Genomic DNA, 27,842 nt, shown 5'->3' on the forward strand with positions numbered 1-27,842 from the left:
TCTAGATTAGACTGTAGAAAAATACTTTATCATGAATCTATGACTTTGATGTGAAAACGGACATCCAAGTTATAAACAGTCACTATGGCAAGCGTAAATATAATTGACAGGTCACCGTAACCTCAGAATTGTCAAACAGATCAAATTAGTTATTAAGTCAGCGTTAGAAATTGGCACTAGTCCTATAGTCCTTGCCAAACAGCCCAATGGTAAAGGTATCATAGGGACTAGTGGAAATATGCCCTTTTTAAGGGTTTTGCTATATGTTATCATTATAAGGACTAGGCCCCTAGTGGACGAAAACTGTTTTTTATAACCCTGTCAGTGCGATCAAGTGTAATTATCATTAATATCCAAGTGAAATATACTTTGAAACATTTTAGAGCTAGAAAGTTATCGGAAAATCTTCAATAACCAGTGAATTAGGTCATTGTTTATCTAGATCAAATGTCAACTTACTGTCTAAAAATAGCGCGCTGCAAGAGTGTATACAAGAAATAGTCCCTGGCAAACACTGTTCTTATCACTCAAAATACATCATGAATCCAAACAATGAACAAATATAATCACAAGGTAACATGGAATGCATCAACCTGTACAATAATAGTGCATAATGATAACAATAGGTATATTATTCATGGATGTAAATAGCGTAGTGACACAAAGTGGTAATCAGGTCATGCCTGACAAGTGCTGCCCGCGCGAACGTTCAGTGATAGATAAACATAGCTATCAGCAGTGAACATGACCCACAAAGTTGATTCAGATAGATGAAGTTCATTTCCAGGTAACTATGATACTATAATCTTATTATTTGCTTTAATATGAAAGTTGTGAATGGACATTTGCAGATAGATCGTGATGTAACGAAAATAGGTGACACCACGGACGTATATATACGTCTTTGGTGAAACTTATGATTTGCAAGGTTTACTTAATGTACTCTGATTACAATTACTGTTTATATTGGACTTCTATAACACTATGTACACAAAGGTACCTAGAGAAGATTTATGTTTACAGAAAGGTACCTGGTGAACATTTGTACGTACACAAAGGTAACTAGAGAATGTATATGTATACAGAAAGGTACCTGGTGAACGTTTGTATATACACAAAGGTAACAAGAGAATATTTATGTATACAGAAAGGTACCTGGTGTACATTTGTATGTACACAAAGGTACCTAGAGAATATATATGTATACAGAAAGGTACCAGGTGAACATTTGCATATACCATAAAGGTACCTAGGGAATATTTATGTACAAAGTAAGGTACCTGGGGAACATTTATATATACATAAAGGTACCTTTGGAATATTTCTGTATACAGAAAGGTACCTAGGAACCTTTGTGTATACAGAATGGTACCAGGCAACATTTGTATATAGAGAATGATACCTTGGGAACATATGTGTATAAAGAATGGTACCTGGTGAACGTTTGTGTATAGAGAAAGGTATCTTGAGTACATGTCATTTGACCTTTATCCTAGCCTGTCTTGGGACCATACAGACCCCGGTACCGTCGCGGCAAGGTATACCTGCACAGGTCACAAATACATGCTTAGAGATGCTACTTTCCAGCATCTTGCACAGACAGCACTGATCATGACAGCACTAGGCATGACTAGATAGGATTTAGAATCTATATGTCTTTGAGATGAATTTTATTTCTTAAACAGGCTAGAACTAGACTGCCTTTCATACATGACTTGGCAAGAAGACAGCTTGTGATATTTTCAAGATCCTAGTTAGATGAAGACTGAAATGTTGATTGAGTTAAGTTTGCCTGGAGGAAATAGTATTTAGCATTACACATAGTATAGATAGTGTTACGCAGAGCTTAAGAAGAAGATTTACTTAAAACATTATAAGTCACCTATCTCAAGCATGAACTTGATGAATGACATAGATTTAACATAGTAACAAGGCTTGTTTGTTGGAATGATGCTATAGAGTTAGAAACATGTGAAACAACAGGCATGCTTTCTGGATATATTGTTATCAACAGTCATCACCTCCAAAGATATTATAGATTAGAATATCAGTAAATGTTATTTATGTCATACGCTGATTTCAGCATTGAAGTTTAGTGCCATGAAAAGTATATAAAAAAAAGAACAATCAATGAATCTTTTAATATGATAAATGGCTTAAGAAAAACCTTTGTAATCCACAACACAGAAAATTAATTTATTACTTGTGTGATTAGTAATTTATGGTTATAATGGTTTCAACGATATAGGGGCGGAGGGATAGCCTAGTGGTTAAAGCGGTCGCTCATTGACACGCCGAAGACCTGGGTTTGATTTGCCACATGGGTACAATGTGTGAAGCCCATTTCCGGTGTCCCCCTGCCGTGATATTGCTGGAAAATTGCTAAAAGTGGCGTAAAACAATACTTCCTCACTCACTTCAACAATGATAAGAAACTGATTTTTAGGGTCCATTAGGATTCATTAAATACCTGAACCCATAACTTTAGTAGTCCTGTGGACAAACCTGATGGTTTCAGTGTCCGATAGGGGTGTCCAGCCATGTCTGTGGCTTACAGTGTTCAGATGTTCTTTTTCAGGGTGCAGAGGAAGATAAGAAGAAGGCAGCCAAGATGGCGAGACGGAAGCAGGAAGTGCAGCTCCAGCAGGAGATTGAGACGACTGAGGAGTGGGAGGAGATGATTGCCAAGGAGGGTCTGTGGGGTGAGACATAGCACAGTGCTGTAGCCAGCCATGGGGGTTGCCCCCCTGGATTTTTTTATAGAAAACAGTTTTATTTGAATCATGAAAATACAAGTTGGGGACAAGTGATACTTGTACTCATCACTGGTCATCTAAAAAATTTCCATTTAACTACATTTTTCAACCAATCAGATTGCAGCACACACCCACAGTTTAACACTGGACAGACATATGGTGACTCAGTGATGATATTGTGTCAGACATCTTGTGAAGCTGTTGTTTATGTTTCAGTGGTGGATGTGTACCAAGAATGGTGTGGGCCATGTGCAGCTATGGTCGGTAATTTTCGCCGTTTGAAGAATGAGTTGGGAGATGAACTTCTTCACTTTGCTGCGGTGTGTAAATATGTCCTATCACAGTGCATAATATTTACATAAGCATATATTAAACTATCAAAAGCAGTATGCTGCATGAATGGGAATGTTCATTACTGAGTGGAGTGTCAGACCAAACCCAGATAATGCCAGTGTTGTAGCATTTAAGGTAGCAATGTTAGCATGTTCCTTAGTTTATCTGTAAAAAATAAGGAATTTTCATTTTCCCTGACCATATGAACAATGTTTAACGTCCGTTTATTTTTTTAAATAAGGTGTAGGTACATGATGCATTGTTTATTTGCAACTATTTAATAATATGATATAAAAATATCTTTATATATATATATATACGTATAAGAGTTACTGCAACAAGTTGTGTTAACTTGTTCTCCATAACCTGTCATCTTTATTATCCCCCACCACGAAGTGGAAGCGGGATATAGGAATGGTGCCATCCTTCCGTCCGGCCGTCACATTTCATTTCCGGAGCAGATCTTGAAAACCGTACCATATTTCTTCACCAAACTTGGCACATAGATAGATCTATTGGTGAACTGGTGCCTTTTGATAGTTTGGGATTTTTAAAAAAGTTATTTTTTCGAGTTTCCATGGCAACGACTTTGATTTAGACTGAAAATGGCGGTAGTCCTCGTTTCCAGAGCAGATTTTGAAAACTGTAACATATTTCTTCACCAATCTTGGCACATAGATAGGTCTAGTGGTGAATCGGTGCCTTTTGATAGTTTGGGATTTTTAAAAAAGTTATTTTTTGAGTTTCCATGGCAAAGACTTTGATTTAGACTGAAAATGGTGGTAGTCCTCGTTTCCGGAGCAGATCTTGAAAAACGTACTATATTTCTTTACAAAAAGGCCCAGTGAACATAGTTCACAGGGGCTAATGCATTGCACACACCCGACATGTCATATTGGCGGGGGATGTGAGTATTTCATGCTTGTTTGTTATTAACTTAACTGTTCAGTGCCAACAGTCGTGGTACCTTCAAACTTACATAACACATTGTGTTAAGTGTAATGGGTTTCACTGTCACTAAAATCTGTCCCAAAATAATATCATATTGAATGAACTCCAATCACTCAAAACTGCAAGTTTATATCACATTCCTGGTCCTTTCATTGGAGATTTATATAAGTTAATTATGTAATATTGCTGTGTTGAAGGCCAAGGCAGACACAGTTGATCCTCTGGACAAGTACAGGGGAAGATGCGAGCCATGCTTCCTTTTATTTGCTGTAAGTAGGAAGAAATTGCAGGTGTAGACAGTTTTGTTTCCTGCCTGTCATAAAGGGAGTGTGAATAATTATTGTCTGTATTATAATTTTATCAAACATTCATTATTCATGACCTTCAGATATTGTAAGGAAGGGAATTGATGGATGTCAACTTCTTTATTATGAGGAACACAACCTTTCGGAGTATAGACTTACTCCTTCATCAGGTGAATAAATGCTATGAGGAGGAGAACATATATATGAACAAAAGTGATAAGATAACAAAGGTGGAAACTTAACAAGGGAAGCTAACAGATAATTTGTGCTGATAGGAGATTAACAATGGAAGCCAACGCTCAACAGTACATTTTTCAGATGTTGTGTTCAAATGTCTGAAACTGATTAAAAATGATGTTACCTTCACAGGGTGGGGTTTTGGTTGGGTTTGTCCATGGTGCCAACTCGCCTGTTATTCTGAGGACAATCACAGAACAGTTGGCAGCAGAGCACAAGGTGATGGATGGCAGTGTGGAAAGGAAGGAGGTAGGTTGACAAAATTAACAGTTATACAACATCCAAATACTATGATCCATATAAGTATTTAATGCCCACTGAGCAGAATATTTGTCTTTACATATTGTTGTCACTTGTTAAAAAAACAATGCCTGATTATATTCTATGGGTCCAGTGAAATCATTTAATAGCTGGACTATATTGAAGACAACAATGACTGAAATGAATGGCCATGTGAACCTTGATCCCAGGTCCTGATTGTCCTCTTATAGCAGTATTTTCTTAAATATGTGTGATGAATTGAAAACTTTATGGAACCATTTTTGACAGAGCCATGTTACCGGAGTGTTAAGCTAAATTTCAGTACAAGAATACCATACATTCAAAGAATGTAAGTGAGTACGAAAATACTGAAGCACAAGTTACTTGATTTGTGTTTTTCGATATTTGTTAATATACATAGCTTCATTTACGTGTGTTGTAAATAAGTTACTACACTCCTCCCAAAGAAATACAGATTTCAAATGCTAAAGCTTGTTAGATAGGTTTTGAAACACAGTCATTGTGAAATAAAACTGTATCTAATAGCACTATATTATCTGCTTATCCTTCATGCTAATAATTTTTGGTTTGAAGGTGAAGGACCCTCTGATCTCAAATCTGGAAGAGAGAGAGAAGGCTCAGTATGATGAGGAGGAAAATGAGAAGGAAGAAGAAGGTATGTCATCCACACACTTGACGTTGGTTTGTCATATGTTCTATTGACTGCTTGTTATTTCAACATTCTATCAGAACCACAACAAATCCTAACTTCAAATGGGCAACATGAACATTATCACACAAAAATCCCACTTCCCACTTTGGCCACTGGTGGTTGTGTTGTGAAGTGTACTGCTTAGTTAGAGTGCCCAGGTTGAGTGTGTTTCATACTGTGCTGATGTCTGTCTACCATGTGTGTCCTCAGATTGAGACCTTGTTAATTCAGACTCTGTTCCCTTGATAGTTAGTGTAACTTTTGTCTCAGATGAATTCTTATCAGCATTATGGTCTAATATCAGCACTCCTCTCGTCTCTAAACTCCAGATATCTTAATATATTTTCAAAGGTCCTGAGAATTTTGTGTTAACAAGATTTCACTGTATGTTGATAATTTCTTGAATATTTTTATATGTGAATATTCACATGTCTGTAGCTTCATTTAGAAGTTGTAGCATCAATGAAGACACGGTTGATTTGTGGACTTTATTTTCCTTATTCTCTCAAATTGGAATTTGTGATGTTTTGGTGCAGTTGCTAGTATCAGTAGTAGACAAGTTGCTTGATGAGTTGCTTCATGAAGAAGGCACTAGCATCAGTACCAAATGGTGGCAGTGAAGGGATAAAGGAGTTGAAATCCACAGGCCAGCCCTGTCTTCATCACATCTGGTTATCTGTCCTTAATTTGCAGAACTTGTATTGGTTAAAATGTGTAACTGATTTATCTCAAGAACTTGACTTTTAATACAGGCAATGTTCGATATAAGAAAGTCTGGATAGCAAAATAAGAGTGACCAATACTGTGTAGGATTAGACACTGTCATGTCATAGTGGGGTCACCAAATATGCACCTTGAGTTGGTCTTAATGAAAAGATATCTTACTGGTTTAATACTTGGATTTCTGTGCAAAATTGTAAGTAAACATCTAGAGAAGAACATTTCCCTGGGATTATATATTTTTTTTAAAAATTTTTAAAGAAATTTAGAATGCAAACTTTCTGTTTTTGTACTAATGTTCAGTGTTCATTGTATATTGTGTACAAATAATCTAGTGCTACATCGGACATTGACTGTATTTCAGTGACATGTTTATCATCTCTTTCAACACTCTTATAGTACTAAATTTCAATACAAGTATTATACTTACTTTCATCTCCTTTGACTAAACTGTCCTGTATTTATAACAGCTGGTATACTTGGAAGAAAATCTGCAGGAGAACTCGGTATATTGTGTGATGCATTCTGTGACATAATTTGTGTGACTGCATGATGTTACCACTAATACCAGTTAATATAACATGTTACAATGTGCTCACCAAAACATTATACTCACAGTTTTAGATACAAGGTAATCCAGGTTCATTGTCAATGTTATATTTGTTCATCTTATGGATGTCTGCTGGTCAACATTAGGAGTGTCTAACTCTTTCTAGACAAGTATTGAACTATCAAAGTTATTTATCCTTACTGTCCAGGTGAAAAAAACAAGGTGGTTGCTCTACATTCTGTTGTATTAGGTGCACTTCTTAAGTACCTCGCTAAATTCACACTGAAGAGGGAAATCATTTGAACTTTTTTACAAATATTCAATGACCTATTAATAAACTGCTCATCTGTAAGGATGATGAGAAAAGTTAGTGTGCTAGGTAACTGGATCAAAACCTGGCGTAATGTACATATTTCCATGCATTTCTATCTTGTAGCATTATTTCATTGATGACACAGTACCATGCTTTGGCATCAAGCAATGAGGTTACAATGCAGTGGTGTTATTTTAAGGGTAACGCTATTTTTCAGGCCATTATCATTTGCAGAAGCCCGAGGTCTTCCATTAACTGCCTGACAAAGGAACGATGGCTTCTGCAAATGATAATGCCCTGAAAAATAGCATTACTGTTATTATAGCTAAAATGGATGGAATTTGTTATCAAATAAAAAGAAACCACAATGTTGGTTTTGAAACATTTACTGCAGTCAACACGAATGCCACTGACCCAAATATGGAAATATCATAGAACAAACCAGATGACGTCACTATTGAGCATGACGTCACCTAACAATGGGCGTGATAATGACCCATCATCAAGAAATATGAGGGCAATATCAAGTTACAGTGGCCCGCTCATTTTTGATAACATGCGGGCGGTTTAATGATAATTCTATCCATTTTAGCTATAATATTGTTTTAAGAATATTGTGCTGCTACTACCAGTCACTTTTAACATAAGCAATACTAGCCTGTCAAAGAATGGGAATTAATTCCCTTTTTGTTTGACACATAATGTTGTATCTTTCACAATTTCTCTTAGCTGCACCGTTTCATTTTGGTGATAGAATGGGTTGTTAAAGCACTTCCTATACACTACAATAAGAGTTGTACAGTGAACTCAAACAGATACCAGCAGGCATCCTTATTGTTACTTTGGTAACGACAGCTACGTTTTAGATGGTGTAAGTCTCATGGCAAATATGAATGTATTGCTTTCAGAAGAAGACGGTAATATCTTAGACTATCGAGGAGAGCGTTGTAACTATGGCGACACTCTGACAATGAGCAGCCAGCAGGAGGAAGGTTGTCTATGTCTATTTTAGATATAGTCACACCTGCAATTATTATTTATATTAGCTGCATGCTTTTCATTTACAAGATGTCAACATTATGCCCCGAAATGTTGTTTTAGTTTTCACCTATGGAAACGACAGGAGAGATAGTATTAATGTAATCCCGCATCCAGCAACATAAATTAAAAATAGTCAAATCTTTATTTCACAAAAAATCATTCCAAATCATTTTCAAAATGAAAGGTGGATGTCAAATGGTCCTTGTTATAAAACTAACGTTGGAAATTGAAGAATAGGACATCCCTGGAATAAAATACTATGGAAAGAAACATCAAGTACATCCCCACTCCCCACAACCACCACTCCCACCTCCACCATCACCACCAGAGAGAAAATTGATTACTTAATTTGTATGTGCATGTTCAAGTATTTTTCTTGCCACATCAGTTTGGTACACTGTACAAGACTATATAAAGATTTGAAGAGGCATAATGTTGCAGACATGCTTTTATGATATCTTACACACAACTGCTCAATAAATTGCTAAATATGCATTTTAAGAATGTTATATATTATTGCACCAGTTCTAACTTTTATCCTTCCTGCCTTGGGCCAAGTACAAACTCCTTTGCTGGGGTTCTTCTCACATAGTTAGACTACCAGAGACTTGCAGAAACATTCAGAGGCTGACTACTGTAGGTAGTTCATCCTGAAAATGTTGAGATTGACAAACAACCTTTTTTCTTTCTTTCTCTTTTCATTTTTTTTAGATTTAGTAAACTATGGTGAAAATATATTTGTTAAGAAAGCACAGAAGCTAGTAGAAACTGATTTGACTTGACAGCCAGGTGCCCAGTTCTACGGTACTTCTAGATGTAGTAATTTAGTGCTTTGTGAGAAACTGAGACAAGCATATGATGGTAGCCAGTTGCTGCAAACCCACATCATTTCCTGGCAAAATAACTAACTTTGAAATGAGTGGATACAATGGCTGCTTAGTATAAACATGTTAATGATTACTAGAAAAGTCTACCTGCAGCTCCAGTTACTAAATCACATTGATAGAAAAATATTTTCTTTTTGCATTTTGTTTTCTTTTTCTTCTAAATAGTTTATATATGTATAATTGGTTACCTTTGGACAACATCTTAGTTTTAATGTGAAAGAGAGTAAATCTAAATACAGCATGTCATCATCCTGGTACAACGTAATCACATCATCCTGCTATAACATGAATGTATCATCCTGCTGTACCGGTAACATAAATGTATCATCCTGGTTTTAACATAGATACAGCTTAGCTACATCCTCATTGTACAACCTTAGTGTCTAGTCATTCACATCCCAAATGCATCATCCTAGAACATCATCATCCTAGAACATCATCATCCTAGAACATCCTCCTCCTCCTAGAACATCCTCCTCCTAGATCATACATCTTAAGTAAATCATATTTGTACATGTACATCCTAAATGCATCCTCCTGAGATCTTTCAACTGATACAGTGATAGGCACTCTTTTGCTGTTTTTGCAATATTCTTTTTCAAACTAACACTGTTGCTGTACCCTTCCTCCAGTTCTCCCTTCCTCCAGAACACACCAATAGGTGCCCCCACACCTGGTGGTCCAGGAGCATCTCTTCACTGCATGGACAGCTGTCATCTGTAGGACAATCTGGTGGCTTCAATTACCTTGGTGTTAAACCTGGACCAGAACATTCTGAACTAGTTTTAATGCTACATGAAAACCCAGTATCCCCCAAAAGGCAACAATATATATCATAAGACACCAGGTTGTTCAAATCACCACTAAATGATCATTTATCACCAGATTTTCCATGTTATTTTGTTAATACACAGAAATGAAAGGTTACTGCACTACTAAATTTGACTCTTGTGAAACTACAAGCAATGCATATTTTCATTTTTTGGAGAGTCTATATTTAACATATGATCAAAACAGTGGCAGTAGAATTTTCCCGTTGGCTTACTGTATCGATTAGCACCATTTTAAGACATATTGCTCTCTTCTGACATGTCTACTGATAATCAAAATTAGCAAAATTAAAATGAGTCATGTACCCTGTAGCAGGGTGTTGATGATTACTGGAGCCAGCCAGTGGTCGTTTAAGCATGAAGATTATTTCCTTGGTGTTAAATGTTTCCTATTCACTACCCTGTCTACAAGGTTCTGCATGTATTTGTGTTGCGTGATAACGACCGATTGATGTGTTTACATTGAGTTCAATGACTGTTTTGTAACCCAAACCCTCCAAACTGACATCATTTCAGTGGAATGCAGTATGTATAACAGTGCCAATACTACTGCAGATGGCTTTCCCTGCTTAATTATTTAAGATTAATAATCTATCATTAAATATATAAATCATGTCTTTAACATAGGCTTGTCTTTGTATCAGTTTGTATGTTTATATCATAAAGAAAATATATTTCTAATGTGTATGATAGATCTAAATGCATATATTTATATATATATATCTGTCAAAGTAAATTTTGTTGGAAAAATAATAATGTGTTTTCTGTCCCAGTTTGGTGTTGAATGCGGATTGTTTCATGGAGATAACTGCTACCTGACCAAGTGAAGAGTTATCTTTTAGTGATATGCAATGTGTTGGCATGACTGTGTTCTGGTTTGTTACAGAAAAGAAAGGTTTCACTGTGGCTCTCATCAAGCCTGACGCTGTCCGTGATGGTAAAGTGGAGGAGATTTTACAGCAGGTACAATATTTAATCCTGAGATCCATCGTCAATAATGGATTTTTTTATGTCATTCTTTTTTCCTGAGTATTCAAAGATGGGGAAGGCACAGTCCTTGTGCTTTTTCATTTGAGATGGCACCCTAACAAGCATGACATGGCTGTGATATCAGTGCTTGTTTATTTTATTCAATAGTTATTTTGAGTGTTGTGTGAGCCACTAAGCTGTGGTAGCAAATAAAAATATGTAAATATATGTTTTACAAAAGTTTTTGTCCTTTTGAAGCCACTTGTCTCCTGGTGTCATTAACTTTTCAATCAAATACATTGTTTCTTCGTCCAAGTGATCTTAGCACCGTGATTGATGTAATTCAGTGTTAAAGTATTAGGATATGGGGGCTTTAGCAATAAAATCCTAAAACCTTTATAAATATTTTTCATGATTTGTTGAAAAGCCATCTTGCTTTCATAACTAACAATTGTTGCAATTAATTAGAGATGGAGTAAGTCCTTTCAACAATTTAATGACACACAAGCTGTTTATTGCAACTGGAGACTTTTGAAATGGACTTAATGAAAACTTGTTTCACATCTTGTAGATGAGTGAAGCTGGTATTGAGATCCTTGCCCAGGAAGAACGGCAACTGTCTGAGGAGGAAGCCAGAGACTTCTATTCCCACCTTCAGGAAGAGGTATGTTCAGCTAATGATTGTAAGGACACCATAAGTTATTACATTTTTCATCCAAATTGTTCATAATGTGATTCAGAAGGCATTTGATTTTTATATTATATTATTTTGAAACACACTGTACAAGACATCTGTGTACATTAACTGTCGGTAGATGTGATTCACATGAAGCATGGATGATTTTAGTGCCATATATGGTGTATTTTCTCAAGTAAAGAAACATTGCCAAAAAAATTGTCACCAGTACTAAAGTCCGGACCAAAAAATGGTTACGATATTCATAGAACTGCCAGAAATATTACTATAACTTGGAATGGTTTTCCTGTATATAGTGTCATATGGACTACTCATTAAACACTGTCAAAAGGATTTTGTTTATACCCTTGAGTTTGTGTGACTGAATGATATGATGTAGGTAAAAGTCTGTCTTACAGGTTAACTTTAACATTATTTTTATTCGTTTCTTGTTATATTGTGTCATGTTTGAGTCCTCACATGATTCTACTCTCTTGTGCATGGAGGTCCATCTGCCTGTACTGTACTGAATAAAGGATATTCACACATAGGCTATTTTTATTCATTACAGGACTATTTTGAGGATTTGGTCAAATTCATGAGCAGTGGTCCCAGTTTCGCTCTTGTACTCACCAAAGGACAAAAAGGAGACACTATTCTACATGACTGGAGGGATATGATTGGTCCAACCAGTGTGGAGGAGGCCAAGGATCAGGCACCAGATAGGTAGGGATGAGTTGAAGGGGTGAGGCTATGAAGGGGGGGAGTGTGGGGGGGGGGGGGGGGGGGGGGGGGGGGAGAAAGAGAGAGAGGTATAGGAGAGTGATCCATGGAGTCCTAGGTGCAAGTGAGGAGATGAAGAATTGAGAAAAGAGTACCGTATATCGCTGTGTATGAGGCGAGTTTTTCGTACCTAAAATGGGGGGGCTAAGAAGGGGGGTCGTCTTATACACGGAGTCGAAGATCTCACATTTTTTTCCACTGGCGATGTCAACCGGCGTCCGATAGCCAGCCCAGCATTTGACAATAAAACTTCGCATTTCGTCCTAAATAACTGTTCCAATAACTATTTCCATACATAAACATGATTTGTATCTCTTTCCTTGAATAAAGTTTAATAATTTCTGCAAATAAAGTTGAAATGACCCTCGCCTCGATGCAGATTGTCTAACCACCTGACACGGTAAAACAATCAACATCCGTAATTCGAGAGCCGAAAGTATTGGTAAGCATTTGCATATTGCACATGTGACCTAACATGTGATAACCGGTGAAGCTGAAATCAATTCCCGCTGTTTTTACAGTTGTATTGACAAGTGTTGGAGACAGTGTGTAGAAGTGATTGTGGAATAAACACGCTGAATGTGAAGCAAACATAAGCCTAGTTAGTTACAACATAGTTAATTGGCAATTAAATTACTCACCATTGTCTCTTATATGTTATTACTTCATAAATGAATTTTATTTTACGGGCACCAATTTGGTGTCGTACCGTGTAAACACAAAATGGCAACGTGTGCTGGAGTTACACACGCGACCTATCATTGTAGAAAAAAAACAACGCAAGATAAACATATTTTTATTGCATATATAAGGTTTGTGTGCGCCCTTGTGATGTGTGCGAAATACGCACCAGTCAGAAAGCGCACGTTAAATCTCCAAAGTAACTAACTAACTTGTGATGTCCGTGTGCGAAATACGCTACAGTCGACAAGCGCATGTTAAATCTTCTACCGGTATATCAGTCAGACTTGTGACGTGTTTCATTCCAGGTCGCCTTATACACGGAGTATAGGATTTTGGGTTGAATTTTAAGTCGTGTACGTGGGGTCGCCTTATACACAGCGATATACGGTAATCTTTGATAGAATGAGAGGGGAGGGGTGAGGAATGGAGTGATTCTATTGGAGACAGATCCTTGAGTTCTTGAGTCATAGCTGCAGATTATTTGGAAAAGAAGTATCATTGGATCATATGTTTTTGGACATCATACGTTTTCGGACAGCCATGTTTATCACAATTACTAGCGCTATAACAAGGGGTGTGGCATCATCACACAGACATTGTAAAATACTCAGATGATGGCCTGTTTTTAAGATAAAGTTGTCTATTATAAGTGAGGGAGATGTTATACAGTTGTTCTTGTGGATAGTGAGAAAACTACGAATGTTTCTTATAAGAGCCTGAAAACCCATAACCAAGTAATTGTTTAGGAAATATGATGGGCAGGCTGGGGAGGGCTGTCAGGGGTTTGGGGTATTCCATGGGAGACAGATCTGTAGAGTTCCAGTGGCAGGTGGAAGAAAATCTCTGAAAAAGTGACATTTCAATTGATTTTAGATGTGAAGAATTGGGAGACAGATGTACCTGAGATATTGGTTGGCTACAATTGGGGAAAAAATTGATCTGAGAATATTTGATTATGTCATTCAAAACCTATACTTTATGCCATTACATTGAGAAAGAAACAGACTTGAATGACCAAACTAGCATGTGTAGGGGTCAGAACTGAATAGATTTTGATCTTAGAAGGATTATTTAAGTGCAGTGATCAGTAAATGGGAATGTAACTATGTAAACAAATTTTGTTACAGTTTACGAGCCAAGTATGGAAGTGACAAGTACATGAATGCCCTTCACGGAAGTGATTCCCCGGACCGTGCAGCCAGGTACGCCATTGCCAACTATCACAATGATTTGTGTCAGAGTGAATGTTCTTTTATGCCAAAGTCATCAGTATTTCAACAGTGTCATGGCAACCTGTACATAACAAGACATGCAGACCAATGGTTGACAGCATGAGCAATGATTCATGTGCCATGGGGCAAAATGACACACATTCATCCAGGTCACACATCCTCATTAGTGAGTTCTTGCAACAAACACACCTAAACTGTCCAGGAATCAGTGGCAGTGCTTGTTAGAGATTTATTAAACAACCACAGTTTGCATATGATGTGCAATCATTCACTCAGCTATATGCCAAAAGGTGTGTTAGTTCATGTTCTTTTATTGATTAGACTTGTATTATGCTCATGATGTGAATCACTGGATTGTCTGGTCCAGACTTGATTATTTACAGACCGCCATCATATAGCTGGAATATTGCTGAGTGCGGTGTTAAACAACAAACAAACAAAACTTATATAATGCTCCTTATAAATAATTTGTTTCTTGTGTCATAAAAGAAAAGAATTGGTTTATTACTTGGACCCTAACAGTTTTAGCAAATAAAAAATGCAACAAATACAGCTATCATCCTAGATTTTGGCTGATGTTTTGTTGAAAATACAAGAAAAGAAAATAAGCTGATTGAACTGATGTAATCATATTCATAGATCCATGTAATTGGAACCGATGTTTAGGCTTGGGAGTTACCAATATATTTACCCATAAGTGAAGAAAGGTAGCATACTCCTGTATTAGCACATTTGCATTTTATGTTTATTCAATGGTGCTTTGTCAGTTGGAGCAGTATGCTGTCACAGTGCTTATTTGAAAGAACAATACAGTATGACATAATACATTGTTCAAGATGTCACAAATTGATAATATTGCATCATCTGAACAATATGCTTACTTCAGTGAAGTTCCTCTGCAGGGTTGACATTGCATACTGTTTTCTTTATTTTCTTCTTAAACTGCCAATGACTAATATATAAAATAACCCACTAATATCTAGTGAAATAATGCTGTAAGTCCCAAGGGCTTAGGGCTAACACCATTCATTCTGGAAAGATAATCCTTAATTCTACATAGCTTGTTGGTTATTGTCTATATAGCTATGTTTTACTGTATACAGGGAGATGGCCTTTTTCTTCCCTGACATGTCGACGCCCACTATCCCCATACCAGGCTCCCGCCCACAGCTGCAGCGAACTCTGGCCCTCATCAGACCGGATGCCTTCAGCAAAAGTAGAGGTAATATTGCTGTAGACATTGTAACTACACCCACCATGTTCTTACATTAGCAACTACATAATATGATTTATGTTGTCTCTGGAACTATTTATAATTATGCAACAGGAGGCCATGGGCAGCCCAGTCAGCAAAGGAACAACAATTCCATGTGCAGAGTTGTGTCCCTTGGGCACGCCAGAATTATTATCTGGTGGGTTCAGATTGCTTAATCGCCCTGATTATGAATGTTGGTTTATCAATGCCATTCCTTTTCTCATGAATTTCCCCAAAGTTTTAAATGTCTAGGGCCAACATTCTTTCAGCTTTTCTAGCATGTTGAGTTGAAACGCTGTGATATGAGTGAAATACTGTTCGTAGTGGCGTAAAAATCACTTCCTCACTATCATACAACCCTGACTCCCACATAAGATCACTTGTGTGAGATCATTCAATGTTTCCGTTGACAAAAGCATAGCTTGATGTATTAAGATAGTCAAACACATAAACTTGATTTAAAATTTAAAGCAATCTTAGGATTATTAATGATTTGTTTGTTTGTTTATTGACACACTCAGCAATATTCCAGCTATAAGACAGCAGTAAGTAAATAATTGAATCTGTACCAGACAATCCAGGGACTGACATCATGAACATTGTTCTATGCAATTGGAAACAATGACAGGCATCAACCAAGCATGGGTTGCTGAAACCCTAGTCTAACCTGGATCTTCACGGGTGGATTTAGAATCAAAGTGGTTGTTAAATAAATCTTGCTCTCTTGCTAATTACAGATGAAATCATGGAGAAGATCAAGGAAGCTGGATTCAAAGTTGCTCTCCAAAAGGAGATGACATTAACAAAAGAACAAGCAGCAGACTTCTATAAAGAACACACTGACGAACCTTACTTTGAAGAATTAATAACGAGAATGTCTAGGTGAGCAAATGGGGCATGATATATGAAAGAGCCTTGTCATGTTTTGTCGAGGTACAAAAAGGAGGTTACTCCCACTCCCCCCCCCCTCTAAAGAATGTCTCAGTTAGGCCACTGTTCATTTCTTTATGGGATAGAAATGATTCTTAGCATCTTTACAGCATGTTAGCATGGTCAAGTCTTGACTTTTCATGAATCACATTGTGAAGCGTATTGCGATCTATGGCCTGACTTTCTTACTTTTTGGGTTTATTGATATTTTACTGAAAATTCATGGTCAGTGGGTGGAAAGGGTATTTATATGTATTGCCATGTTTGCAGTATTCTGAAGCCAGTCTTGTTGGTCTCACAGTTTAACATTTTATTCCACTTTCAGTTCTTTTGGAATTGATAGATCCATACTTTAGTTTTAGAAAAATTCGACCCTCACCATCAAAATATATCCACAACAATAACACAGCGCAGCTTTATTGTTTTGCATTGAGAATTCTTCAGTTGTATTCATTTTCAAGACAGATAGTATATGTTTGATTAGCTTTGATCATTCATACTATGAGGTTAGAAGCCTCTGTACTGATTGACTGATGAGAAAGTTCACCTGATGTGACCTCACATGGAGGTTTCATTATGTCTTCATGTAGAGAGGTATCATATTGAAGTAAAAGATAGGATTATCACTTATGACTGGCAGGAATCAAAATCCCTTTTCTTTTGTTTCCTTTTTCCTGTTGGAAATTCTTGACCCCATTTTGCAGCAACATACTAGTATATGATTAGATCCACAACATTGACAGGTAGATCCTGACATACTCAACATGTGGTTATGTTGTGATGAGTGTTAATGTTCTCTCGCAGTGGTCCACTTATGGCCCTTGGTCTAGCCAGAGATGATGCTGTGACTGCCTGGAGGGACGTTCTTGGCCCAACAACAAATGCCAAGGAGGAGGCACCAGACAGGTAACTTTTTCACTTACTGTAAACTTTTGTCATTGTTTAGCGGAAATATTTTAGCTCACATGCAGTATTCATGTATTTCTCAATGAGACTTTTACTTAATATCTGGGTCTAACAGTCTGACCCTGTTGCATAATTTAGGGGACTTCATGAAGTGAAATTTAGAAACATAAGTTAGAACAAAACAAAATTAGATACTAGGTCAGGAGGTTCCTGGGCTTTGAATCCCATTTAATAATGTTCCATAACCAATCAGGTTGCCACACAGACACCCATTCATTTCACAATTAGAAGCTTGTACAAGACTTTACTGTGATATTTGCTTGAAACATCTTTGCATGCCTCTTGTACACTGATAACATGTTTTTTCGTCCACAGTTTACGAGCCCAGTTTTCTATAGACGAGACTTCCATCAACCAGCTGCATGGATCTGACTCCAAGGAAACAGCCGAAAAAGAAATCCAGTACTTCTTCCCAATGGAACAAACAGTAGCTGCCATCAAACCTGATGGTATTTCCACTAAAGGTCAGTGTTACTATTGAAACTGTATTCCCTACAACTATCAATACACAGACATCAAACCCCAAAATGGAAATGTCTGTTCATAAGGGATGATGAGTTTTAAAATATCATTCAAATTATGACGAATCTAAAAGAATAAAAAGTGGCAATGATTATCTGTAAACATTATTTATTACCATAAATACAAACAAACATGTAAAACATTATTGTAATGTGTGCATGCATTATTTCAGAGGAGATCATCGAAAAAATCCATGAAGCAGGCTTCAGGATAGCAGCAAGAAAGGAAACTACAATCACGAAGGAAATAGCAGAAGAATTCTATGCAGAACACAAAGATAAAGAGTATTACGACGACCTTGTAAATCATATGACCAGGTGAGTTAATGAAGTGTTATCAAGAGCCTGTCTCTGTCCTGTCTTTCCTGTGCAATTACTTTAAACATCACCTGAATATTGGCATTTATATATGTCATGCTACTGAATATTTAGAACATTTAAGAACAGTGTCATCTGTTGTTCATAATGAATTGATAATCAGAAGCATGGGTGGACTTGAGTGATTTATTTTTCTTGTACCATTCATTTGCTTTAGACAAACGTGTGTAGTTTGTTTTGAAACAGCAATTTTCTTTTCAAACATGACGAAAAAGAAAGCAATAATGGTGTATTTTTTAAAGTTTTCTGGCGCTATTGAAAACTAAAATTAGTTATGTATATATTTCAGTAGTACTATAACTCCTCTTGTATGTGTTAAATGGTTTTTGATTGATGAGAATAGATGCTTGATCCAAACTACTGAAAATCCTTTAAGATCTACCAGCCTAGATGCATGGAGGAAGATGACTCCCTTAACAATGACGTCCTATGATACAGACCACGTCCTATGATACAGACCTTGATGTATTTGTTGCTGTATCAGAGTTGAGGGGCATTTTGGTCAAGAACTTGTCTGTCAGTCAAGTCCAGATCTGGTGGTCAATGATTTGAATTCCCAGATTTTCCCTAATTAACCGCCATGGCTGTGCTCTGAGGTTTGACCATCAATGACTTTGCATCGCCTTGAGTTTTCCTCCTACATGAAACTGATATCCTGTGATGTAATCCAAATGCTGTTGTCTACCATATGCGCAATGACCATTGATTTCAACCAAGCAGTATTTTTGTATGGTTTAGTTTGGTCTGTTGTAACTTGTGTTGTACTTTTCTTTGTAGTGGTCCCACTATGTTCATGGTGTTATCAAGGGAGGGTGCTGTGTCAGGGTGGAGACAAGTCATCGGCCCCACAAATCCAGAAGAGGCTAAAACCGAAGCCCCAGAATCGTGAGTACACCATCCTGTTCTCCTGTTTTTAATGGAAATTGATGTCATTCTGTGAACAGAAAATGCTTGATGTGATATATGTTTTTTGGTCATGGGGATGAGCCTGGTTGAAAATCTCAATTACGTTAGCCTGATCTTTTACTATTAATTGCTACGAAATGAAAAGTGGTCAATTTAAAAAGAGAAAATAAAGGAGTTAATGCCTTTCTTGTATGCCTGTCATAAGTCTAGTATTTGTAAATATGAAAGATGTATTACACATGGTCCATGGCAAAGTCTTGTATCTGTGGTAGATCTTACAATGCAGTCAAACAATGTAACAAAGAGGTGTCCATCCTTCTATAAAATACGTCCAACGATAAAAAGATGTTGCAGTGTTTTAATGATGTGTATTTTCATTCTGTGCAGACTACGAGCCCAGTTTGGGCAGAGTATCCTCCAAAATGCTGTCCATGGAAGTTCTGATGCCAGCCACGCCAAAAATAGTATAGAGAAAGTGTTCGGGCAGTTGGAGTTCAATCCTGATGGTACTGTGAAAGGTAGTTTGGTTCCAGATTGGAGTACGACATGCTGCAGATCACTGTTGTGACATTTCAAGTCTAACTGATAGCTAGCTATCTTGGCTTTGATTGTTGTAACCATCTCGCCTGTTTCTAAAGTGGCCAGGGCTAATTTCACAAAGTGATTAGTTCTATGACTATTATAAGCCTATGTTAAAGTATGGGCATTACAATAGTCAATCACTTTGTGTTAGTGTCCCTCGAATGATTGACTACAAAAAAGCATGATTAGCAGACTGTCTTTTTCTGTTTCAAATAATCCTTTTTTGAAGTAACTGCTCAAGCTTTCATTAACACTATAGTAATTGTGATGTGATTTGTTTTCATCAGTTCATGATCAAGGCCAAATACCACCAAGTGTTCATGGAGCTGTGACTTTTATAACTAATATTAAAGCCTGGGAGAAGCCCTGCATTCACTTTTTGGGCCCTATGTGTTGTGGATAGCTATATGTTTCCACACAGTTCAGCTTTATCTGACTGCTTTAAAGAACCAAACATACTGTGTTTAACGACAAAACTATAGTTGAAGTTAATTAATAACAACCACATTCTAGACCCGTTCCACAAAGCAATCTTAGCGCTAAGATGATCATAACTCCCATCCATTGATATATGCTTATGATAGTCATGGTACTAAGATAGCTATGTGGAGAATGGCCCTGAAAAGATTTGTTGTGTCCATCTTCACATCAATTTTCTTTCTATGAGATTTTGTATTTGATCATCAGAATCATGAACTCATAAAAGCTTTACTTTTCCTCCATTTCACTGACATGATGTCCATTTTGTGACATCGATGTCTATAATACTAGTAGTTTTTCAACTACTAATCATATTTGTCTTGTCTACTACCCTTTCAGATGAAGATTCACAAATGTTACGTAAGTCTTTGGTCTTGTAGTATAATTTATTTTATGTCCTTCCTTTTTTTGAAAACCCAATTCCACAAGCATCTCTTTGCTTTCCCCATTGCACATGCCTTTATCATGCAAAGTTCATCAAAATAATTAGGAATCATCAAGTGTCAGTTATGTATGAAAGTTGTGAATATTGTACCTACAAAAAGGGAATAAGGGAATGTAGATTGCTAATAATGGCCTCAAAGTGGGAAACAGATTAGGGTAGTCACATTTATATATGATGCAACGATGCATTGCAAAGTTTCTCCTGATGAGTTATGAGTGATACATGATATTCCTACCCAAGTATCGTTTTCAAAACATATAATAGCTATGTTTTGCTACACCCATCCCAGACAACTAAATTTGTGCCTGTCACAAAACAAGAAGCTAAAATTGATTGGTTTAAAATTAGGACAAGCCTAAATTGACCAGCCATGTAAATTTAACACAAACTGATTGAAAGCCTGAAAACATGGAATATTTCACACACAAAATGTTCAAATAAAGTCACAGTATTGTTTAATGACTCAATGATCTAAGCTTATTGTGACACCCCTGAAACAAAGTATTAATTATAATTTTGGTCACATACGACCCAAGGCCCATGTGCCAAGGCTATTATAAAATTGCCCTCTCAGCTCGCTTTGGAGAGTACAACCGAGCTGTCTGTTAGGTTCTAGTATTTAGCTTTTCTATTTACACTATCATCTGAGTTTACCAAGTACCCGTTTGCCAATTTTCAACCAAACATACTACAATTATGTTATTGCTGTCTAAATAATAGTTTACTCCATATTTTGCATGGTACATAAACCTTGTTTCCCCTTGTTTATAATACAGTCAAGTCCCGTTAATCCAACATGATTGGTTGCATATGATTATGTCGGATTAACAAGTATGTCGGATAAACGAAATTAAGTAGTATCAATGTTCGTGATCGAATATCGGACAACTACGCTATAGATAAAGATGAAAACACTAATTTTTCATTAATTGTTTATTGTTAAGTAAGTTTATCTCTGCAGCCGTTGTAATATGCAGCTATACCAACAGACTCGTCTCGCATCAAAACACAGGCTGTGTACCCGGTACTCACGGCAGATGACTATGGAGTACGCTGATCACTGTGTCGGATTAATGAGACTGATTAATGAGTGATTTTGATAATTCATTGCAAATTAGGTGTGTCGGAGTCGGAATGCTAGACTGTCATATCAATTGGTCTAAATAACACTGATTTAATCGGTTCCCATTATTAGTGTCGGATAAGGCCGATTTTTCAGATTAACAAGTGTCGAATTAACGAGACTTGACTGTACTATGTTCTAATACATGACCCAAGCATGTGTAGATCCAGAGAGTGTATGAAATGCATGTTATTTTACATCATAGTCAGCTATATTCAGACCTTCAATCCTAGCAAATACCTATAGCCCCTATACTGTATAACTGTTTGTGTACTTGTTTATTTACTTTTGTACAACCATATCATGCTTACTACACCTTGAGGAAGGTTTGGCCACACTCCAGCCACACTTCTGTCATTGAGTACACGATACAGTTTCCCTGGTGTTTGGGAATGAAATAGTCTACCAATTTGTTGTCTCTATACATCCTTCTTCTACTCATAATGAAACACCCGTGGGGATTCCAGGTTGGAATAGGTCCCCAGCATCCTTTGCTAGTCGTTATGGTCCAAATGGTCAGACTCGGTGACTTGGTTAATTGTGTGTCATTTTACCCCATTGGCTTACAATATCTATCACTGGATTGTTTACAGGCTATGTCATATAGCTGGAATATTGCTGAATGTGGCATTAAACAACAAACAAACAAAATTTATTCTATCACCTCTCCATGTTAAAAAGTGGATGTATATACCGGTAGCTTATTCCCAGTTCACTCTCAGTTCCAACATCACCTTCCACCATGCATATCATCCCACATCGCCTGACAAGTATTTGGTATATTTGATTTGTTACAACATGGTAAATTGTTTGTCCAACTTTGTAAACTGCTGCACAGCCTGCTCATGTCAAGCTCCAGTCCGGAGCACATTGCTGTCTATTGCATGTATATTGCATCTGCACATTAATAAACATGACAAACAAGTATTGAATGTACATGTATATTACATGTTCATTGCATGTACATGTTATCATGAGTCATCAATCTGTTACTTTACTCTCTATTTCTCTTAATGAATGCTAAAATTTGTCTTCATATATAAATATATTCTGTAGTATCATATCTTGATTTAATGTCAACTGTATTGATAATACAGCTTTAATTAATCACATCATCAAAGTTATCCTTCAATTACTTGTAGTTATGACACCACCTTTTATCCATCTAATCTGACACAATATTTAGCTTGGAGCTTCATTTTGCAACTGATTGCTTAACTCCTCTTTTCTTAAATAGTAGATATTAAGTGCCTCTTGTCTACATCGGTTAAATTGGTGAGACTTATAAATGAAGGGTTAATATTTTGACTCTTCCTGTATACCAGTATAAACTGATTGATGACTAAGACTCCATGTCTTGATATTGCAGAGAGTGAACCTACGAAAGAACAAGAGGAGACTGGTAAGTGTGATTTTTAATGCCGATAAAACAATTTTATACCCAAGACAGAATAAAAAAAAGACCTTGGAATGTTTTTTGCATGAATCCACGTTACCCACTCTACATGCTCTAACAGTGCTGGGTATGTTTTGTTGTTGTTTTTCAACCTCTCCATTAAATGACAGGCTGCCAAATATGGTTTGGTATTCCATGGGAACTCAGGTTCCAGACACTACTCAACCCAGCATGTGTTAGCGTGCTTTAATTATTCTTGTACACTTATTATGATAATAACATTTGGCATATGTATGTATATGTCTATTTTAAGTAACACATGTTCACTACAGATGGTGGGGTTCCACAGTATAGTGTCACTTTCAAGGCAAACCCCAAGGTGTGAGGTCTCCACGAACTCACTGTAGACTTAGAATGCAGTTCAGAAGTTTGAAGTTGTAAATAACTCTCAATTTTGTAAGGTTTGGGTGTGGGGGAGTCAACAGGTCTGCAAGTTTCACATTTCACAAAATAAAGGTTTAGAGTTCTTTCAGCTCAAATCCCTAAATAACAGCTCTATTTTTTCTCTCTGAAGATGAATAGCATCACAGTTGAAGGTAAAACAAGATGACCCCCAAAAAAGATAATACCATTTCAAAACACTTCCTCTGCATGTTGGCACTCTGATTTATGTGAGGGTATTTTTTTCTGAAATTCTCTTTGAACATTAAATTTAAGGTGGGATATGGGGTACATCTCAAAACTTAATAATTTTTTTATCCAAAATCAAACTTTGAACTGCCCCCTTAGTACTGACATGTCCGTGTTTCCCTGTCAGCTGTTGAAGAGACACAAGCTGAGGCCAGTGATGTTGCCCCTGAGTTCCGACAAGAAGGAACAGGTCAGAGAGTATAGGACCTGCACTACTAACCCTTGTACAACCCAATGTCTCACCCTGCTTGTGTCCATCGTCCTCCTGTAACCAGACTCGGACACCTACCACTGCCACATTCACTTCATTCTTGACATCACTTCGGGCTTTCCTCCCACATTAAGCTGACACGCCGTGATATAACTGGAATACTGTTCAAAGCGGCGTAAAACCCAACTCACTCACTCATTCTTGACATCCAATACTTCATAGCAATCTCATTGAAATCAGATATCTTATTCCGAAATGAGTATGTGTGAATATCTGAAGACACCTTCATTAGAGGTCACGTTAGGTGAACCCTGAGTGACCTTTGATGACCACCTAAATGAAGGAAGTGTTGCTTCTTGAGCCAATCAGACGTCAGCTTCCAATAATGATTTGGCTTCTTTCCCACTTCAATGTGTATATTCTTTTCCTTGGTCCAATAACTTTATGTATATGCCACAAAATACTCCGCCATACTAGCCAACTGTGCATGTCTGATATAAATTGCTTATGACTGCCACTTAGAATGAGCCTGCCACTTAGAATGAGCCTGCCACTAGTATTCAACGTAGCTTCTGTTACAAGAAGTGCTTTGCATATTATATACCCACCTGAGTGATCCTTTACTTAAAACCTCAGTTAACAATACATAGCATCCACAAATCTGACCATTTTGTGATTCCTGGAGAAAATGATACGTAGTTCCCAATCTCACTGAAACCAGATCTATAACTCCGCTTCAATTCCTCTCTGTGTGGAGATCGGAGTACAAAGTGCACTGTGGATGTTGGTGTCATTGTATACAAACATCAGGGAGTATTGGTCATGCTGTCAACCACTGATTTACCCGGTCCAGTCTCCATTACTTAGATAGATAGACTATTGCTGATTCACCCAATACAAACAAACAAATACACGAGATGCTTAAGTGGGATTTAGTGTAGAAAAAACTCCTGCTTTGACCTCCCTACATCCAACCTTGATGCTTTTCCTCACCAGTTTGAATCTAAACCACTGCATGCCCAGCTTTTGCACAATTAACTTTAAACTGATTCAAAACACTATAATGTCATTGTGTAATGTCATTCTAGCATGTTTTCACTTCAATAATTGTTTTCACTGTTTGTTTGTCCTGTGTTATCACATTATGTACCAATGAGCCTTGACCTCAGCAAGTTGGGCTGCCAAGAACAAACTCATTAATAATATATTGATGTAAGTGATCAAATGGTAAATATGCAGTTATATGGCTGAATGTGGCAGCATGTAGTTACCATGGCTGTTTTACAGAAGAAGAGTCTGGGGAGACTAAGCAAGAGACTAGCCAAGACAACACTGAAGGTATAAAGTGAATCTCATGTCCCTGACTCAGCAAAGGTGTTTACTTTTTAAGCAGTATCTTGAGGACTAGGAATCCACAAGATATAAATGTTATAATCATGATAATAGTTTCCCTGTCCAAATATTACAAACACACTACCAATGTATCTACTTAAATGTCAAGATCCTGGATCATGGATATCTCTTACAGATGGAGTTGATATAAATCAAACACACATATGCTGGGGTTAACCTCCTTGATATTCACATACACATCACACTGTTCAAGGCATGACAATGCAGTTTCTGGTAACAATGTCTCCCCAAACCTTCATAAAGATGATGAATATCCGTTTTGTCAGAAAGTGTCCAAGTGTCAAATCTAATCATGACACAGTCTCAAGTAGTAGTTCAACATCCTCAATTTACCTTCACTCAAGCTTTGAAATACCCTGGTCCAAATAATAAAATAGAGCCATCCAATCAAATTACATTCATGACTGAGAGACATTCAATACAAAGTTACTGATATGAGTGCTGGAGATGAATATCTTGTGTTGAGCGGGTCCACTGTTTTTGATATAACAGAATTGAGATATAATACCCTGGATTAATCTTGATAGGACTTTTAGGACTCCGGCCACTTAGTCAGTTGACAAAGTCTGTTCCTCTGTCCTCGGGCCTTTTTTAATATTTGTTGGTTTACAATGTTTTAGGGGGCGGTCGGGTAGCCTAGTGGTTAAAGCGATAGCTCGTCGCAACAAAGATCCGGGTTCGATTCCCCACGTGTGTACAATGTGTGAAGCCCATTTCTGGTGTCCCCTACCGTGATATTGCTGGAATATTGCTGAAAGCTGCGTAAAACCATACTCACTCACTCACCCATTACAACGTTTCAGGGGTTTGTGGTGGAAACTAAAACTATATCCTGCTAATTTTTTAGGTAAAAAAAAGAGGTTGGTAGAATGGGTAAAAAATATATTTCAACTTCTCTATCCTTCAATTGGCATATCTGTTTAATGTGACAGGAATATTAAAAATACATTTTTATGTCAACATCAATAATTCTTCATAAGTGTGACTATCAGGCTCTTGGATTTTTAGGGTCAGCAGATCCATAAACCAAGTTGTTAAAAGTAGATGCCTCCCTTATGTTTCCTTCACCTCATGGTAGGAAACATAACAGTTTGAAGGATAACAAATGTTTGTCTTTGTAACATGTTCTCCAAACTCTCGAGGTTCGTACAAAGTCAGAATAGATCCCCCTGTATCCATTGTTGTCATAAAAGCGGATTCCAATGAGGATTGAGTGTTTGCAGTGCTATCAACCACTTGTTTGTCTTGTTGACATTCAATTACCAGTATTTACAGTTCATTGTATACAGTATATGATTGGAATATTGCTGATTGCAGAGTAAAACAACATTCACTGACACTTTGCACATAGTTTACACACAGGAATCATGTGTTCCCCAGGTAGTGAAGCCTGTCCACCCCTCCTATGGGGAAGATGTTACTATGTTTGTTTGTCCATTTTAATCACTTGTACATATATATATGTGTATCTGTTAATGTTTAAGCATTTAAGATGAATGTTTGGTCTTCAGGTACTGATTATGCTGGGCATGATGTTTTCTGAAAAACTATTTTTTTAGATTATATTCCAAAACTTTACATTAAAATTAATATAGGATTGGCACACAGGCTAAGCCTGATCTTAATATTATGAACTTTTTACATCTTGAATATAAAACTTGCATGAAGATCTGTATAATTTAGAGAGTAATATATATCAGCAGAAAATTGTCAAGCATGCTTCCATTTCACTCTAACCATCAATATGCCTTGTATCAGTGCCAGAGGATACTGCATGTACTTCATCTTTAGCTTTGTCCATGGTACACATGTTCACGTTATTCACCAATGCTTTTGATTTTCACACACTGCACATTTTGTTTCCTCACCTGACACCAGGTGGCACTGCACAAGGGGAAGATGGGGACAAGAAGGATGGGGAGGATGAGGCTGCCAAGACTGAGGGGGAGGAGGCTCCCAAGCCTGAGGGGGAGGAGGCTCCCAAGCCTGAGGGGGAGGAGGCTCAGGCTCAGTCGGAGCAGACTGGGAGTGAGAAGCCCAAGGATGAGGGAGAGGCTGAGGCTAAGGGGGAGAGTGGGGAGGAGGCTCAGGCAAATCAGGAAACAACTGAATCTCAGGCAAAAACAGACAAAGAAGGTTTGTTTAAAGAGCAGGGGCAAGTTTCTCACCATATGGTATTCTGGAAGATTTATCACTATTACCCAAAGAGGCAAGCATATAGGTGAAATTTAGCCTCTTGTTAGACAACCATTAAAGTCACTCTCTTGTTACACAACCATACAGGTCACTCTCTGGTTACACAACCA

General features: G+C 37.3%; 1 protein-coding gene across 9 annotated transcripts in view; it reads left to right on the forward strand.

Annotated features, from left to right (window-relative positions):
• The window catches only part of LOC139465642 (thioredoxin domain-containing protein 3 homolog), a 42,001-nt gene that overhangs the window by 10,668 nt on the left and 3,491 nt on the right, over positions 1-27,842 (forward strand). For 2 of the 9 annotated variants that reach the window (XM_071247356.1, XM_071247360.1), the window contains 22 exons: positions 2,579-2,702; positions 2,973-3,076; positions 4,238-4,309; positions 4,715-4,831; positions 5,438-5,519; positions 8,047-8,130; positions 10,783-10,859; positions 11,437-11,529; positions 12,113-12,267; positions 14,136-14,210; positions 15,344-15,462; positions 16,233-16,377; positions 17,230-17,331; positions 17,707-17,855; positions 18,086-18,230; positions 19,068-19,175; positions 19,584-19,714; positions 20,598-20,618; positions 23,196-23,228; positions 24,040-24,102; positions 25,411-25,461; positions 27,415-27,672. In XM_071247356.1, coding sequence (XP_071103457.1) covers positions 2,579-2,702; positions 2,973-3,076; positions 4,238-4,309; positions 4,715-4,831; positions 5,438-5,519; positions 8,047-8,130; positions 10,783-10,859; positions 11,437-11,529; positions 12,113-12,267; positions 14,136-14,210; positions 15,344-15,462; positions 16,233-16,377; positions 17,230-17,331; positions 17,707-17,855; positions 18,086-18,230; positions 19,068-19,175; positions 19,584-19,714; positions 20,598-20,618; positions 23,196-23,228; positions 24,040-24,102; positions 25,411-25,461; positions 27,415-27,672 — 2,308 coding nt within the window. Of the gene's footprint in view, positions 1-718; positions 788-2,578; positions 2,703-2,972; positions 3,077-4,237; positions 4,310-4,714; positions 4,832-5,437; positions 5,520-6,745; positions 6,782-8,046; positions 8,131-10,782; positions 10,860-11,436; positions 11,530-12,112; positions 12,268-14,135; positions 14,211-15,343; positions 15,463-16,232; positions 16,378-17,229; positions 17,332-17,706; positions 17,856-18,085; positions 18,231-19,067; positions 19,176-19,583; positions 19,715-20,597; positions 20,619-23,195; positions 23,229-24,039; positions 24,103-25,410; positions 25,462-27,414; positions 27,673-27,842 lie in introns of those variants that run through there. The other 7 variants (XM_071247361.1, XM_071247362.1, XM_071247357.1 and 4 more) reach the window with 7 other exon arrangements.

The sequence above is a fragment of the Haliotis cracherodii genome, unplaced genomic scaffold, assembly GCF_022045235.1.
Source record: "Haliotis cracherodii isolate W230 unplaced genomic scaffold, xgHalCrac1.p SCAF_18, whole genome shotgun sequence".
Classification (NCBI taxonomy): Eukaryota; Metazoa; Mollusca; class Gastropoda; order Lepetellida; family Haliotidae; genus Haliotis; species Haliotis cracherodii.